The 16,685-nt window shown below is 39.1% G+C and overlaps 9 protein-coding genes across 9 annotated transcripts; 2 read left to right on the forward strand and 7 right to left on the reverse strand.

Moving 5' to 3' along the window:
* Positions 1–379: 379 nt before the first annotated feature.
* TOT_040000023 (conserved hypothetical protein) lies at positions 380–1,930 on the reverse strand (the record flags this gene model as incomplete). Its single annotated transcript, XM_009693648.1, has 1 exon — positions 380–1,930. The coding sequence occupies one exon, from the start codon at positions 1,928–1,930 to the stop codon at positions 380–382; it is 1,551 nt and encodes a 516-aa protein (XP_009691943.1).
* A 446-nt stretch (positions 1,931–2,376) lies between these two features.
* On the reverse strand, positions 2,377–3,348 carry TOT_040000024 (conserved hypothetical protein; the record flags this gene model as incomplete). Its single annotated transcript, XM_009693649.1, has 1 exon — positions 2,377–3,348. One exon carries the CDS (start codon positions 3,346–3,348, stop codon positions 2,377–2,379), a length of 972 nt encoding a protein of 323 aa, XP_009691944.1.
* Positions 3,349–4,511: 1,163 nt separating this feature from the next.
* On the reverse strand, positions 4,512–5,676 carry TOT_040000025 (hypothetical protein; the record flags this gene model as incomplete). Its single annotated transcript, XM_009693650.1, has 2 exons — positions 4,512–5,390; positions 5,602–5,676. The coding sequence occupies 2 exons, from the start codon at positions 5,674–5,676 to the stop codon at positions 4,512–4,514; spliced, it is 954 nt and encodes a 317-aa protein (XP_009691945.1).
* Positions 5,677–5,848: 172 nt separating this feature from the next.
* Positions 5,849–11,185, reverse strand: TOT_040000026 (uncharacterized protein; the record flags this gene model as incomplete). The annotated part of the gene is made up of 7 exons (XM_009693651.1): positions 5,849–6,263; positions 6,357–8,240; positions 8,283–8,381; positions 8,454–9,755; positions 9,789–10,198; positions 10,286–10,760; positions 11,061–11,185. The coding sequence occupies 7 exons, from the start codon at positions 11,183–11,185 to the stop codon at positions 5,849–5,851; spliced, it is 4,710 nt and encodes a 1,569-aa protein (XP_009691946.1).
* Positions 11,186–11,319: 134 nt separating this feature from the next.
* Positions 11,320–12,487, reverse strand: TOT_040000027 (ubiquinol-cytochrome c reductase; the record flags this gene model as incomplete). The annotated part of the gene is made up of 4 exons (XM_009693652.1): positions 11,320–11,408; positions 11,436–11,653; positions 11,704–11,834; positions 11,864–12,487. 4 exons carry the CDS (start codon positions 12,485–12,487, stop codon positions 11,320–11,322), a joined length of 1,062 nt encoding a protein of 353 aa, XP_009691947.1.
* A 525-nt stretch (positions 12,488–13,012) lies between these two features.
* Positions 13,013–14,060, forward strand: TOT_040000028 (uncharacterized protein; the record flags this gene model as incomplete). Its single annotated transcript, XM_009693653.1, has 3 exons — positions 13,013–13,199; positions 13,232–13,444; positions 13,474–14,060. 3 exons carry the CDS (start codon positions 13,013–13,015, stop codon positions 14,058–14,060), a joined length of 987 nt encoding a protein of 328 aa, XP_009691948.1.
* A 272-nt stretch (positions 14,061–14,332) lies between these two features.
* Positions 14,333–15,162, reverse strand: TOT_040000029 (DNA-directed RNA polymerase; the record flags this gene model as incomplete). The annotated part of the gene is made up of 6 exons (XM_009693654.1): positions 14,333–14,398; positions 14,431–14,505; positions 14,538–14,681; positions 14,766–14,847; positions 14,878–14,985; positions 15,020–15,162. The coding sequence occupies 6 exons, from the start codon at positions 15,160–15,162 to the stop codon at positions 14,333–14,335; spliced, it is 618 nt and encodes a 205-aa protein (XP_009691949.1).
* A 237-nt stretch (positions 15,163–15,399) lies between these two features.
* Positions 15,400–16,113, forward strand: TOT_040000030 (conserved hypothetical protein; the record flags this gene model as incomplete). The annotated part of the gene is made up of 1 exon (XM_009693655.1): positions 15,400–16,113. The coding sequence occupies one exon, from the start codon at positions 15,400–15,402 to the stop codon at positions 16,111–16,113; it is 714 nt and encodes a 237-aa protein (XP_009691950.1).
* Positions 16,114–16,158: 45 nt separating this feature from the next.
* TOT_040000031 (ribosomal protein S17) lies at positions 16,159–16,627 on the reverse strand (the record flags this gene model as incomplete). The annotated part of the gene is made up of 3 exons (XM_009693656.1): positions 16,159–16,351; positions 16,385–16,472; positions 16,549–16,627. The coding sequence occupies 3 exons, from the start codon at positions 16,625–16,627 to the stop codon at positions 16,159–16,161; spliced, it is 360 nt and encodes a 119-aa protein (XP_009691951.1).
* Positions 16,628–16,685: the final 58 nt, after the last annotated feature.

Genomic DNA, 16,685 nt, shown 5'->3' on the forward strand with positions numbered 1-16,685 from the left:
TTTAATTCTATATTTATCTTATTCTAAAGATCAAATTTGTTATAATTTGTATGTAATGTTGTGTCGTTGTTTGGATTTGTACGATGGTGGATACAAAGATTATTATCAAATCAGTAACATTGTTGTAAAATATACATAGACTAACGTAATATATAAATATTCAATGTATGTATCACTATTTATAACTTTTGTATCAATTTATGCCCTACACATTTTTTGTTCATAGTATTCTTTAATTTTTTAATTATATAACATATTTAATTTGTACATATATGTGAAAACATTATGGTATTTTGTTTAAAAAAATCATTTTCATTTTTTTAGTCTTGTGTTTCTAGGTTCGATTGATCTTTTCTTTATGTTTTTTATTTTTTATTTTTTAGATTTTTTGACTCACGTCATAAAAATTATATTTTTCTAAATTCTCTTCTCCTACCTCTTCATCTACATATGGTATTTCTACATCTACATCGAAGCCTTCAAATTTACTATCTTTACTTTTACCTATTTTGTCATCCCGTTTAGTTGTATGTACTTCCTCAGTGTTATTACTTTTATTTTTTTTATTTTCAGGGTCATTCTTAACTGTTAAAGATTTAAATCCGCCTTCGAAGTATACTATCACTACCAATTTTTTAGGAATAGAAATATCGTTATCATCGCTTTCATCGCTGCTGCTTCTTCTATTTCTATTGTCATGATATATATCCACACACACTGCATCTATATCCTCTTCATTTTGCCAAAGATCGTGTGTTCCCTTTCTCACAAGTTTAATTTTATAATTATTTTTACATTCATAAGAATCCACTTCCTGGAAAGGGTCATATGAATATCTGTAAAATTCATTAGATTTTTTACTATTTATGTCAATGTCAATATCTTTTTTAGCCTTTTCTAATTTGTTTTGCATTTTAGTTACTAGTTCAGACTTGGTGTTTCCACCAGACTTGACTAAATTATTTTTAATATCTTCTGATACTTGATTTTGTTTTGCGTTATCTTCTTTTAATTCTGTTTCCTTCTTATCCTCTCTAGTTCGATTTAATTCAATCAATAATTTCCCTTTCTCAGGTTTGTCTCTATTCTCTAACTCATTAAATGTTGAGTACACTAACTCCCATTTATCACTAGTTTGTTTATAAATATCGTAATGATACACTTTGAATTTAATAATAACCAACAATAAGCTTTCAAAATAGAATATAAAAAGTGGAAAATGCTTACTAGTTCGTCTCCAAACTAGCTTATCATTGATTGTTATTTTTACACACCTAACGTTATTTTTTAACAAATAATCATATGATGCAAAATTAGGACGCTCAACTTTAAACACATTGTATAAAGTATTAGAATATACCTTATATTTACTAGTTTCATTCATATTATAATTAAATATATCCGAGAATACTAATTTAACGTTATCTGGATATTTTGACTCATCTAAAAAACTTCTTAGTTCCATAGGTTTGTCTTTTCTGAAACAATCACAAAAACCCAAACGATAATAAAATCTTTTATCACCGTTGTTTAAATACACATATACAATAATCTCTGTTTTATTAATTCCATTTACGACCACCATGTTCGCCAAAGTCCTATCATCTTCAGCCTCCCATATTTTACAGTGTTTAAATATACACATATACCATGGTCTATTCAGTCTCACCGAATTGAAAAGAAATCCTCTTTTTGCGATATATACTCCAGTTTTACTTTCATCATCTTCATGATAATGAAATTCATCTGTTTCCTTTCTTTTTTTAATACAAAGTTCTACAAATTTTAAAGGTCTATTTATATTTTTTTTGGCATAATTTTCTAAATGTGCATTAATACTATTATTTTCATTTTTGGATTCTACGAGATTCCTATCGTAAAATAGTGCCAAAAATATAAACAAACTTTGTATTAGCCTATATTTATTCATATTACTTTGTCTTATTTGTTAAAATTTCTCCTATATTTTTTAAGCAACGGATGGGGTTTTCCATAAACTTGTCCCATTAATTTTTAGGTCATATTTTATATTTAGAAACCATCATTTTTTTTATAAATTTAAAAATAAATCGTTTTTATGTTTATTTACTTATTTATAACCAAAATATCTGTTAATTTAAATTTTTTTATTGATAAAAATTCCACTTTTTTTTTTAGATAAAATATATTTTTTTATTCATTTTTTATTAGATTTTTATTAATTATATTCATTTTCATTACTCTAAAGCATTTTTAAATAATATTCAACCAATTTATATATAAAACATCAATAATTACAATTATATTTTGATTACACACATTTATAATACACATTGAAATTCTTTCATTTGCTTGTGAATTCTTTAACTTTATTATTATAAATAGTCGAACATTGATTTACTCATATTTCTCTTTCAAATTTAATTCACGGGCTTTGATGTTTCTTTTTTTCATATATGGGCTGAATTCTCTTTTGATCCTAGACAGGTATGGATGCAACATCCACCTGTCAAGTCGTTTAACGTACAGGTCGAACCCATATTTATACCTTAACGTTAATATATTATCTCCTCTTCTATACGACATTGTTACTGGATAATTTTTATCTTCTTCCAGTCTCCACAGTTTGTATCCTTCGCACTTAACTGCCACGCATTTGGCGTGACTTGCGAAGTAGTAGTCATAGACTTCACTTCCTCTTCTGTGTTTTACTATATACATATCGCTATCGCCTTCTCCATCGGTATTTTCGAATATAATCGTTATCTCCGGCGGGTATTCAGTTTTTGGTATTACCTCTCTTTCATTGCACGTTTTATATCTATTATCTTCATCTTCATCATAGTGATCATCTGTACTGTTTTCTTCGGACACTCCTGATCCTTTAGTAGTTTCTCCGTTATTCTTACTTTGTAAGAACTTGTCGTTTAGTAGTCTTTCTTGGTATGTTTTTATTTCTACCCATGGTTTCTTTTTTCCTTGTTTTAGGAATTTAATCGTTTCATTTGTCCAAAGATACACTGTTACCATTTTTTGCGATTTACCTATTCCTTCCACCAGTACTTTCTTTGCATTTCCTGACTCATTGCTTCCGCGCCATATCTTAGTTTCATTTTGACTTACGCTTCTAATCGACTGGCCTAGTCTTACATAGTAGATTCCTACTCTGCCGTCTCGGTAAAAGCTGTATCCTTCGGTTGATTCTTTATTTTTTATGTCAACATCTGCCAATCCTGGTATTTCATCTTGGCATTGCTTAACTTTTCTTTTACATGACTCCTGTTTACTATTCTTTTCCATGGAATCCACATAGTTTCCATCTTGCAATAGTACCAAATAGAGCAAAAGGGCTATGTTTACTATAGTCATATTCGTCTTACCTCTCTATGGTCTAATTTTTTTTAACGACTTTGTTTGGATGGTGAGTTTTCCATTAATCATTGAAAATTAATCAAATTTATTATATTTAATGTTTTAAAATTTCCTTTATTCTGCACTGTGGTTTCTATGTTAAATACTGTTGCACTGTTAGGCCTTTATTTTTTATTTTTTATCCTTACACACTTTTACACATCTTCGATCTATTAATTATTTTGACTACCAATATAAACTTGTTTTTGTATAAACTATTTATATTTAACACATGTACTCTTTACCCATTTATTACATCTATATAAATTATCACATATAATATTCACATATATGAATTTAATTAAATATTAGTTTCTATTAAATTATTTAACAATTAGTTCAAATTACTCGAAATCATGTCCTTCTTTGTCATTTTTTCTTTTAAACTACATTTTACGCAGTGACCTTTCGATACGTTTTCGACTCGCTTATCGATGGTTAATCTATATTACCTTTGATTACGTCCAATCCATTTTAGATATCAGTGTATTCACAATCTTAAGCTTAATTTCTTTCTACCAAAAATGATTGGCCAAAATGTAGATTTACTTTCGTTCCAGAATATTATTCATCTTTGTTGAATAATATGCCAATATCGGTGTTTTATAATATTTATGCTTTACACATTTAATTTAATTCCTCAATTTACAACTCTAATAAGCAACAGACTACTATATATCCCATTTATTTAAATAATTGTGTCATTCTTTGAATGATAAACGTCATTTTTTGTTATTCTGAATGGTGATCCGATGATTCCATCCATTGAAAATAAAAATAAATTATTATTTTTTTATAATCTATACCGTTTTAATATCGATATACATAAACAAATCAATAAAGTTATTTTGGTCAATATCTTCCATTTAGGCCCATGAATACCTGATAGACTAAATCAAACCACTCATACACCCAATTTTTGGCCTCCAAGACACAATAAAACCAAACAAATATATATAATATTTGAACAAATCATTTAAAACAAATTAAAACATTAAAACCGTTAAAGTTTAAATCATGGTGCCCAATAGATGGTCAATAAACAAATACAAAGTTAAAAATCCCTATAAATCTACACATTTCAGTATTTTAAAACTTTTCTTTTCATTTATAGTATTTTATTATTTTCCATTCTTTTTTGATCCACCACCAGATCCTCTTAACATTCCAAAACCAACCGCTTTAATAATATAATTTTTTAGTCCACTGTAGTCTGTCAATTCCCACTTGTTACTATCATATTTGTAGAATTTATCTTCGTATCCATTATTAGTTCTTATGACTGCCAATCCGAATTGTTTTACATTATTATTTTTTACCTTTTTTGCAAGCAAAAAATACAATGGATATTGATCATTTTGACCTTCTACTATTTTATTTGTTCCGTCACTTAAGTTTGCAATTTTTTGTTTTTCATTTGGTATAAATAAGGTAAGACTAAAACCGATAGGGCATTCGTCAGCACTAAGCAGCTCGGAACCTTTGTTTGCTTCTGAAACATCTATATCCACTGCACTTGCATTTGATACATCAGTTCTATTGTCTTTTAACGTTTGATAGAAATTATTTTTATCAGTTTTTGTCCATTGGTTGTTTTCAAATTTGTAAAAAACAGTTTCAAGTGGTTCGGAGCCAATGGCTAGTTTTTTCATTATAACTAACATGAGCAACAGCTTTTGGTCTCCTTTATAAGTTAACAGAGCTCCGATACACTTATCATCACCTTGTTTTTCCCACACCTGGTTGGATCCGTCGGTGACCTTGGTGGCAACTGAAGTTGAATTGCTGTACAACATATGGGATTCCAAACCATCTACTGAAACCTTTAAATAATTGCAGTTTGTTGTTTTATCCCTGGTTTCCAGTTTTAACTCATATTCCGTTAGTTGGTTCTGGCTGTTATCAGCAGCATCTGCCAATAAAGCATTAAATCGGCCTGTTAAGAGGCAAAAAAGCAAAGCAAAAGGGGTTAAAATAATCTTCATTGGTGTTTGAGTCTTCTAAAATTCCTTTTGTAATGGATTCCTATTCATGCATCGCTACACACTCCCTTTGGAATCCGGCATGTGTAAGACCTCTGACACGTGAAAATACACACATTCACTCAGCCTTCCACGTATTGCATATATTAAATTCTATCTCTCTCATTTAAATTTACAGATCCTTTCAATAATACCTCCTTTGGCTCTTTGGATTTAACGTATACCTTACTTCAGAACCGCCCACTTTACTATCAGTTTGTACAGATTTTTCACGTTTTTCTTTACACATTTCACTATATAGCATTTTATCATAAATCTTAAATAATGATTAATTTTTTTTACCCATTTTAACGTATAACAAAGCTACTGGTGTTACATATCTACTCTAGTTACTGTGTAATTAATTCGCCCTATTTCAGCGGTAGATTTTTTTTATATTTGTGGACTACGTATTTTTTATTCACATTACTTCTCGATCACGGGTCCATACACTCTTGTATTAGTCTCGACAGCGAGTCGTCGTGGAGCATCTGCTCTCGATCGCAGGTCATCACCAGGTTGCCTCTGCTCAGAATCCACAGCTTCGTGCACGCCTTCAGAGCGTTCACGTCGTGGGCCGCTATGAAGGTCGTGCAGTGTGTGAAGTAGTCCTTCAGCAGCTTGTACACTGGGAGGCCTATTTCTGAGCCCTTCGAGTCCTGCGACTCCGGGGCCGCTCCTGATCTCGGGGTCGCTCCTGGCGTCTGGTCTTCAGAGCAGTTGTCCGAAGGCGGCTCGTCGATCAGTATGATTCTGTAGAACTTCCTGTAGAGCATCAGTCTTGCGAACATCAGCGTCCTCATTTGCGTGTTCGAGAGCGCTATCTTCGCGTCCATCGTCGACGTCAAGTTACTGTTCCTCGGCAGGTGCCTGCTTCTCTTGTACTCGAAGAGCTTCGGGTAGTAGACCTTCTTCAGGTACTTCGGCATGTCCTTGTGGTAGTACTCCGGCAGTATCACCAGGTCCAGCGGCTGCTCCGCCAAGTCCTGCACGAATTCGATGAGTCCGCACATTTTGAGCGCCTCGTAGATCTGCCCGTCTGAGAAGAGCTTCCTAGGGTCCAGGAAGGTCCTTATCGTCCATCCTCTGAACACGAAGGGCAGTTGCGGCAGCACTCCCACGATTTGCCTGAGCACTGCCTTCGGTATGTCGTTGAGGTCCACTCCGTCGAGCAGCACCGAGCCCTTTCTCACCTTCGCTGTGTTTAGCAGCACTGACAGCAGCGTCGTCTTTCCTGCTCCTGTCCTTCCCACTACTCCTATTATGTGAGACCTGAACGCCTCCTGGTTGATGTCCGACAGTATTAACCTCTTTTTCAACTGCTCGTCCTTCAGGTCTATCACTTCAGGCTCCCCTTTTCCCTCCACCTTGACTTCCTTCAGCTCCACCTGCTCTGTTTTTACTATGTTTGCCAGCTCCTCTGGCTTCTGCGATAAACTCTTCGTTGGGTTCGCCAACACGTACACTCCCTTCAGCTTCACTCCCTTGTGGTAGTGGTCCACGTACTCCGTGACGTCGATTATTTTAATCACGGGCTTAAACAGCAGCGATCGCACTGACATTCTACTCCTCACTTGATAGAACTCTCTTTTTCTTCTCTGCAGGTACTTGTTCTTCAGCTTAGTCGCGTCTTCGCAGTTGAACAGGTCGTCGTCGTCTATCAGGACCATGCTGTCGACGCTCAGTGTGTTCTCTTTCGACAGACCCGGCTTGCCTTCTCCCTTCCCGGGTTCCTCCCTAGCGTCTTGCTGTGCTCCCGTCACTATTATGTTTTCCAGGTATATGTTTTTCATTCTGCTAAATTCCAGCTTTTCGTTAGAGGGTATGAAGTTTTCGAACCTCTTCACAGAGCACAGGTACAGCTGGAGCCTCGTGTATATTCTCAGCAGCTTCGAGAACCTGTTCGTGAAGTTCAGGCTGAACGAGAAGGCCAGCCCGTAGTAGCCTATCTTGATGTTGTAGCTCGTCACCGTCGATATCGTCAGCGGCGTCAGGATCACGAAGAATATCATTCCCGAGAATATGCACCTGCACACCACCGAGGTCCACGTGTACGAGGCTCTCTCCATGAACCTGCACCTTGCGTTGTAGTCCGAGTGCTCCACGAACTCGCTCACCAGGTCCTCCTCCTTTCTGTAGCTTCTGTAGTTCAGCGACCCTGATATCGAGTCGTTGAGAACGCAGTTAATCTTGTTGATCGAGGCCATGTACGCGAACCTTATGTTCGTCAGCGCCTTGATGAACCACATAACTGGGAAGCGCACCATCAGGAAGGACGCGAAGAGGACGAAGAAGAACGAGGTCGGCACCAGGTATATCAGCATGATCATGTGGATGAACGTCTCGACCAGAAGCACGAACGCATCGTACAGGTAGTAGCCCAGCGCCTTGTCTATGTACAGCGTATCGCAGGACAGAAATGTGATTATGTCCGACACGTACCTCTTCACCTTCACGTGCATCGACGACTTGTGCAGCGCCGAGTCCAGCGAGTACTCGTGTATTTTCAGCGAGGCCAGGAACGACACCAGCGTCATCAGCAGCACCACTGACACGCAGGCCACTATCACCAGCACTGAGAGCCACAGGATCCGGTTAAACGACTTCGTGCTGTACTCCTTTATCTGGGAGTGCGTCTTCTCGCACTTCAGCGTGTTGTCAGCGTAGCTCGCCAGGTCCTTGATCTGGTCATTAACGAAGTTCGACAGCCTCGAGGCCATGATGTACCTCGTTTTGTCCAGCACTGTGCACACTATCAGCATGAGCAGGAACGCGTAGAACGGCCTTCCTGCGGACTTGATGTACATTAACAGCGGCCCGAAGACTATGCTCTTTATGTTCTGGTACCCTTCTATCTTACAGGAGCCGTACGTCTTCTTCTCTCCGTACTTTTCTCTTATTATGCTTCTTCTGCCCAGCCTTTCAAAATCCGTAGACTTACACCTCTTATACATCTCCCCGTCCTCCTTACTCACTCTCAGGTCCTCCTCGTTCACTTCATTTCCCTTGACTTTCTCATCATTCTCGTCCCCTTGAGCCAACTCCGTGATTGTTCTCTTTATGAATCCCTTCAGGTCGTTCATGTACCTCAGCCTATTGTTCTTCAGCGAGTATATCTTTATTTCTCCGAAGGACTCCGGAGACGAAGTCGCCAGGCACGTTTCCAGGGACCTTTTCGAGGCCGTTAACACCACTGACAGGTCCGAGGTCACCAGCAGACCGTTTTTGTTGTTGAACAGGTTGTTGAATATGTTTCCTCCCACGAACGGGTCCAGGCCCACGAATATCGAGTCGAGGCACATCAGGAAGGAGCCTGGCTTCGCGTACTCTCTTCTCACCTTGCTGTAGATCATGTATGCGTACACTGCTCTCGCGAACTCCACTCGCACTCTCTGTCCTCCGCTGAGCCCGTAGCCGCTCTCTGAAATAACTCTTAGGTCTCCGTCCTCCCAGTTCGCCATGTCCGTCTCCAGCTCTATTGCTCTAACCACGTCCTCGTATATTTTTTCGTCGAAGATGTGTCCGAAGACTATGTTCGACCTTATTGTTCCGCTCTTCAGCCAGACCTCCTGCGACGCGTAGAACACCGGTATCGACTTGCTCAGCGGGAACACGAACATCGAGCCCCCGACCAGCGTCATCTCTCCCAGCACCGCCTTCACGAAGTTCGTCTTCCCGCTTCCCTGCGACCCCGTCACTATTGCTATCTCTCCTCTCGCGAGCGTGAAGTCTATTTCATCTAGGTAAGCCTTGTTCTTCGTCAGCGCGTCCTCTCTGCTGTAGACCCAGCTGAAGGAGGCCTTTTGGAACCTTATCACTGAGTTTGCCAGGCTGTGCATCATCTTTCCGTCGCTTATTCTGTGCACGTAGCTCATGAACTCTCTGTTCAGGTGGCCCAGGCTATTCTTCATCGACCTCCGGTGTATCTGCGGGTTCACCAGGAACTTGTCGTACTGGTAGTAGTTCGGCGAGCACGACCTGATGTAGAACTCCAGGCGGTTGTACGAGTTGATCACTATGATCAGCAGCCTCAGCGCCAGCGGCAGCAGGTACATCGGGTCTATTATCTTCAGCAGGATGAAGAGCAGCGTTATGATCGAGGACGCGTCGATCGACTTCACGTCCTGCGTCCTCTTCAGCTGCTCCACGAAGTCCTTGATGATGATCAGGATCGCGCACGTCACGCAGACTGAGTAGAGTATCTTGTTGATCAGCGAGAGGAAGAACCTGTAGACCACCAGCGTCAGCTCGTCGTTGCGCGTGTCCGTGATCATGTTGTCCGCCAGGTCCTCCAGCGTCAGCGACTGTATCAGCTTAAAGCTCGTTATGATTTCAAAGGACTTGCTCACTCTGTGGTCCCTCAGCGCGTAGTAGTACTTTAGCAGGAAGCTGTTCCCTATCTCCACCAGGATCATGAATGCCAGCAGGCCCACTGATACTATGAAGACCGTCCATATCTTCAGCTTCATCTTCACGTGTATCAGGATGATTCCGTAGATGAAGTTCGTCAGGAAGGTGACGATGTCCGTCATGGTGTCGAATATCAGCGTCACGTAGTAGCAGTCGACGAACTTGTACGAGTACACCTTCGGCGTGATCTCCATGTTCTTGTGGCGCCTTGCTGGGCATAGCAGCGGGTTTTCTGAGCACTTCGACCCCTCCGAGCTCCAGTGCACTGCGTTGTTGCAGCTCTGGCCCTCCGCCTTGTTCGCGTAGTTTCTTCGCAGGCACAGTGCGTGCTGGAAGAGCGTGATTCCCAGCGAGTAGTCCAACATCACGATGAGCCTCTGTATGTAGAACGTGATGTGGTCCATGCATATCCCCTTTGACAGCTCCAGCACTATGATGAGCAGTATCAGGCAGAGCAGCGCCACGAAGTGCGAGTGCTCCGAGGTCATCTGCTTCAGCAGGCTGCTCATCAGGATTGCTATGCTCATGCTCATTATGTTCATCACCACCATTCCTATTGTTGCCAGGAGTATTCTCTTCCAGAATGTGTACAGGATCGCTCTCACGATGATCAGCTTCCTGGGTTTGTACATTTTTCCTTTCTTGCTACTTTCGTACTCTTCTCTTTCCAGCTCCATCAGCTTGTCGCTCACGTACTTTGAGAACACTGGCTGCCAGTACAGTATTTGATCATTTTTCGGTAGCGGGTGCAGCTTGTACGGGTCCAGGTATTCCCCTGCCAACACTCCTATCCATTTTCTCGTCCAGTTGAAGAATATGAAGTTGAATACGCTCCTCGAGTCGTAGTAGGTTACTTTTTTTCCTTGAACTTGACTACATTTTTTTATTTGATTCACTTCGCTTTCCCAGAAATTACACTCTTCTGTCAACTCCACTGTACTGCATTCTTTTTGATCATCCCTCTGGGCTGATTCTTGTTGCGATTCTCTCATTTTATCTTTTTTATTTTACACCTACTTTATTTTAACCCTTTTCTTTACTCTATAATACACTTATTTTATTTTTGAGCTTTTTTTGTTCATTTAACAAATTCGTGTTATTGCTCACCTACTCACACACATACATGTTTTATTTTACAGTTAAATTTTATCATACACCTATTTTATGTTTTAAAATATATGTATACATTTATTTTTTCATTTTATTTACTTTTTTTCTATCTTCAAATTCAAATATTACACATTATCATCCCCCATTAGAATCTGCTCCATTCCTCCAATCATTTCCCTTCGAACTGTGAAATGTGCATTTTTAGGCATCTCTCTGCTCCTCGATTTACTTTTATGCAAAACTTTCTTACACATCTACTCTTTTTACTCGCTATCTTTCTACAAAAAGCTTCAATTCTTCCCTCTTCTGCCTATATATCTCGTGCACTTTTCAATTTTCATCGATATTGTTCTCTTATTCCTATTCTCAACTTTCACCTTCATAGTTTTTATCCTAGTTTAATTGTGTTATCGTCTATAAATTTATATGGCGGCACTTCCAGGTTCGCTGGAGCTGGTCCGTGTCTTATTCTTCCTACTCATTTTTTTTTCTTTTCAATCTCACCTGACGAGTCGTAGTGCGATCCGTGGCATGGGCAGAAGAATCCTCCGTAGTTTCCTCCTCTGTACGGCACGCATCCCAGGTGTGTACATATTGCTATGTTGATTAGCCACTCTGGGTTTTCGTTTCTTTCGCTGTCCAGCTGCGGGTCTCTCATCGACTCCAGCAGCTCATCGTCCTTCCTACGCATCATATAATTACCCTTATTCATATCTTCTTTCCTATTTCATGTATTTATTTATCTATTTTTATATCCGATATCTCTTTTTACCTTGCTCTTGTTATCTCCTCTTGTGTTCTTCTTCTTATAAATACTGGCTTCTTTCTCCAGTTAACTGTCACTTGGTCTCCTGGAAGCATCTGGCCCACGTTTACTTCCAGTGTTCCTTCTGCCACTGCGTCCTATGTATTTTTTATAAATTTTAACTGACCTTTGATAGCCAAAAGAAGTGTATTACTTTAATTATTGATGACCTTATGAATGCCAGGAGGAAGAAGAATATGCTTGCTGTCATCAGGTAGATTGCTGCTCTTCTGTCCGTTCCTTTCGGCAGTCTGTACTCTCTAAAGTCTGGAAACGCTTCTGGGTATGTTGACTCTGGCACCACTGCGTTTTCTGCGTATCCTACTGGTCTCTGATTTTCCGGTCCCAGTTTTCCCACTGACACTATTGCTGGTTCATTTGGGTTGTACCATCCGCTCGTTCTCGTAAAATTTGCTCCTGATATCAATTCTCCTTTTGATATATCTGGTGTTCTTGGGAACACTGGTTCCCACACGTTTACGTAGTGTGCGTATCTTGTTACTCCTGTGTTTCCAAACTTGTGTCCGTGTCCGTGTGGCGTTACCAGGTCGCTCAGCTCTTTCACTGCGCCCTTGTTTTCATATTTCGTTGTGTCTAACGCCCACAGCTTCGGGTTATCTGCTCTGTCGAACACGTTTCTGTACAGTGGCACCTCACTTGCGGCTGGCACTCCTAAACGTTTTTTCATTTCCCGATTAAGGCTTGCGGCGAATTGTCTCTTGGTGTTCAATATATATCTAAGTTTGATCATTTTGGAATCTCGATTTTATCAGATTTGTTGTTGTATCAAATCTTCATTAAATATTATAAAATATATACAATTTACATTAACATTGGCAATTGTTGCTATACAAACTCAATTTTATTTATTACACTGTATATTTAATTTAAATATTCTAATGATAAGCTTTTTATATATCCTTTCTTTCTCTGGGGCACTATCCTCTTCGACATTACACTAGTGTGTATATCTCAACCTCGTATCCTTTATTTAGATTCTTCTATATCAAATACACATCTTATTGCAGTTTGAAAAATATTTTTGTTTCCGTTTTATTTTTTTTATTTACGTATTAAATTTGACATCTATCCCGATACCTTATTCCTGGTTTATTAATTTATTTTTATAATTATTTTATTTGGTCAAATACTTACAGTTTTCATTTAATAGCACATACACACCCATATAACCTTTTTAATTTTCATTATACTGAATTTTTATCTCTTATTTCATTATCTCACAGCTTTGATTCTTTGTATATTTATTGTGTAATACATGAAACATGAACCTCTCAGTTCCATTAGATTCAAGGACGGCTTCACGTCTTCCACTTATTTGCCTGATCACATTTTAACCTCCTCCATCACCGGTTCAGTTTGCAAATGGAATCTCGAAAGCGGCAATCCTATTGCCACATTCGACACAAAACCTGGGATTAAATATTGCATTCCGTATTCTATAGGTATATTCACGCGACATCTTTATATTTTATAGATTATTCCACGTACAATAGCCTAATTCTTCAAGAACAAGACGCCATCTCACTTTTTGACTTGAACGACAATGTGGTCTATGACGTGGCTAAGATCAGTCCTGGCTCCTTCGCCAGGGTCAGCTTGTTGCCTCGTGGATCCTCAGACCTTCCCCTTGTCATTTCTCCTTTCGGCTTGAACTTTGTGAAGATCTTCGACTTAAGGCTTCACCAAGGTACTTACCGCCCACTCATTACCTCTTAGGCTCTCTTTCTTCCAGTGCAATCGCAGAGATTCCCCCCTTTAGGATTGAACATCCTCTGAAGTCTGAAGTTGGCATGTTGCACTCTTGTTCGCCCTTTCCCTCGCTTGGTGAGTTCTGTATTGTTACTACCTACGAGTCCGGCTCAATTGCTTTGTACGATATTCGGAAGCCAACTTCTCCCGTCATCCCCGTTTACATTATGGACTCCTTGGAGCCCATTCCTGCTTTATCTGTTTGGGAGAATGTTCTCTTGATTGGCGACACGGTTGGTAACATTTGGATGTTTTACGCTTCTCAGGACAAGGGGGTTGTTTTTCTCAAAAGGTCCAACGTTGCCAGGGATTCCATCAAACCTCCTGGCATAGCCTGCCTCGGCATCAGTTGTGATGGCTCAGTTTTGGCTGCTGGGTGCTGGGATCGTTGCGTTCGTGTTTTAGAAACTAAAACTTTGGAGCTGAAGTTTATTCTTGATCACCACTGTTCCTCCATTGTCGACGTTTCTTTTTCCCGCGACTCGAATGCCTTTTGCACTTGTTCTTCTGATGGAAATGCTAATGTCTGGGATCTGTTTTCCCATTTAACTTAATTTTTTAATACTTTTATGTGTATAATTATTTACTATATACGTATATATATATATATATACACCAGTATGTATATATATATCAGTACGTATATATATGTATATGTATACTTATTTATCTATCTTTATGTATATGTATATGTGTGCTCTTCGTGAAATATGTGTATGAAACAATGCACATTTGTATTTAAGATGTGTATACTTTTTAATACATTAAGCTTTTTAAAAATTAGTGATTTACCCTTCCTCTTCACATGTTACTGGTTGTTCGTTAGTTATACTACTAGTCTGAAGGTCACGTATCTTCCTGCCGTTTCACTCGGTCTGATGATCTTCACCACCTACATTCGCCCTTATTCGTCTTCGCTCTTACCTGTCCTTTTGAAAGTCCGAAGTACCGTGCTACTGGGTCTGCCGATTGTATTCTTGGTATCTGACTCTCTTTGACCTACAGTTTCCTTTTTCATCGTAAACACTTACTTTATATTTCTGTAGAAGATTCTGCTTTTCGTCCATCGTCAGTGGTATGTGTTTCGGCACCAATTCGTGCCTTGTTATGTTTACCAGTAGCTCTGTCTCCATAAAATTCTCTATTATGTTTCTCGGATATGCTTCCATTATTGCCTAAATTATTTTTTATTGGTCAATCATTAATTTCCATACTACAATTAATAGTTATTTTTGCAGTCTAAATATGATGTTACTAACATCTTTTGCGAATGGCGTCAATACGTTGCGTGTGACCAGAATTGCTCTATGTATGTCGTGATCTTCCATACGTTCGGTCAATCTATACTCAATATTTTGCTTTATTCCTTACTCTCTTATTGGCTTCACTCCTGTCTTCCTCGTTTCATCTGCGAAGTAGACCAATAACTTGTTATCTGAGGCTGTTTTTTGTGACGCCACCAAAAGCATTTTAGACCGCCTGTATTTATTTTTTATACATAAAATCGACATACATTTTATCGTATAACTCATATCTTGCTTTAAATTCTGCAAATGTTTCCAATCTCTCCTTCCCTGGGATAAAATATCCTCTATCTTCTAACATTTCACAACATGTTCTTCTGCATCTGAATAACCTTCCTTCTTCGTCATCCATTTTATCTTAATTCTCTATTTTAACGATTAAAGCTATTTTAAATAAAAATTAAATTAATGTATTTATGTAATATACTATTATTTTCAATACACTTATTGGGCCATTATTTTGTTTATTGGTTGTTTTTTATAATCAATTTATAACACTTTATACTATTTTTAATATCATTTTCATATTTATTCACTTTTGTACCATATAAATTACTATGCTCTGTTTAAATACTTAATTATTTAAAAAATGAAAATTGTTTTAAAAACAAGTAATTCGATTGATAAAAATGACACTAAAACTGATGTAAAGAAGGTTTCAAACGATGCTGATTCCACTCGGAGGAAAAGTGCAGACCTATCTCACGTATTTGGCGCCAAGAATGACAACGATGCGTTTTACGATAAGATTGACGGCAAGCACCTGCTTTCTAAGGCCAAACTCTCATCTTCGGACCACTCCTCAGACCCTCTGAGGAGCATAAAGCTCTACTCCAAGTCTCTCGACTCTGTGTCCGATATAAAGCCTGATTCTGACCTTGACCCTCAGCTCTACCTCTACGACGAGTTTGTCGAGGACAAGGACGAGGATGCCAAGAAACTCACGTACCTCGGCTTCGTCGAGGAGTCTAACCGGGACTCCGCTTCTGACGCCGCCGTCGAAACCAAGGAATCTCTCTACTTGGACAAGATGGTCAGCACTGCCAAGAAGCGGCAAATGGAGCGCGACATTGCTTTCGAGAAGCAGCTCCTCAGGGAGGAGCTCAAGGCTGTCTCTGAGGTCGGCGAGGTCTTCGTTACTGGCGCCTACAAGAAGAAGCTTGAGGAGCGGCGGCGTTTTGAGGAGGAGCAGCGTAATCAGGACGAGTACGACGCTCTCCACAGCAAGAACAGTCTCACTAAGCTGCACTCCTATCTTCTCAACTCTGGCCTGGCCAAGCGTTCCACCAAGGGTTCCAAATAGTTTTGTTTACTTCTTCTCATCGTAATCTTACTGTGTATTTGACTTTTACACATTATTTAGGTGTGGGTTCTGCGTGTGCAGTACTCTCGTTAGAACGTACGTCTTCCAGGGCCCTATTCTGTATCCCAGGGGCTGTATTCTCACGATATCTCCCAGGTGCGCCTCCTTATGCTCGTCGTGCGCCCATACCTTTTTGGTCATTCGAAATGTTTTTTTGTACCTCACCACGTACATATACCTATTTTCCTCTAATTGTTTCTCCTAACCTCACCTGTCGCACGCCACTCTTATTGTTTTCGGGTGCTTGTCGTTGATAACGTATCCTATCAGCTCATTGTTCGGAAGTCTATTCTTCAAAACTGAAAATTATGTATCTATAAATTTACTTTGCACATAGCAGACAATACCGCACACACACGAACTATCTACTCTTACACGTTCTCAGATATCCTGCTGTGTACCTTTGCCATGTTTTATAATGCCAGTGTCGAAGTATGTGAGTCAAAAACAACATACCAGGGGATTCCACAGAAATATATTACAAACGCACCAATTTAAAACAAAATAAATAC

Source organism: Theileria orientalis, chromosome 4 (genome assembly GCF_000740895.1).
Source record: "Theileria orientalis strain Shintoku DNA, chromosome 4, complete genome".
NCBI lineage: Eukaryota > Apicomplexa > Aconoidasida > Piroplasmida > Theileriidae > Theileria > Theileria orientalis.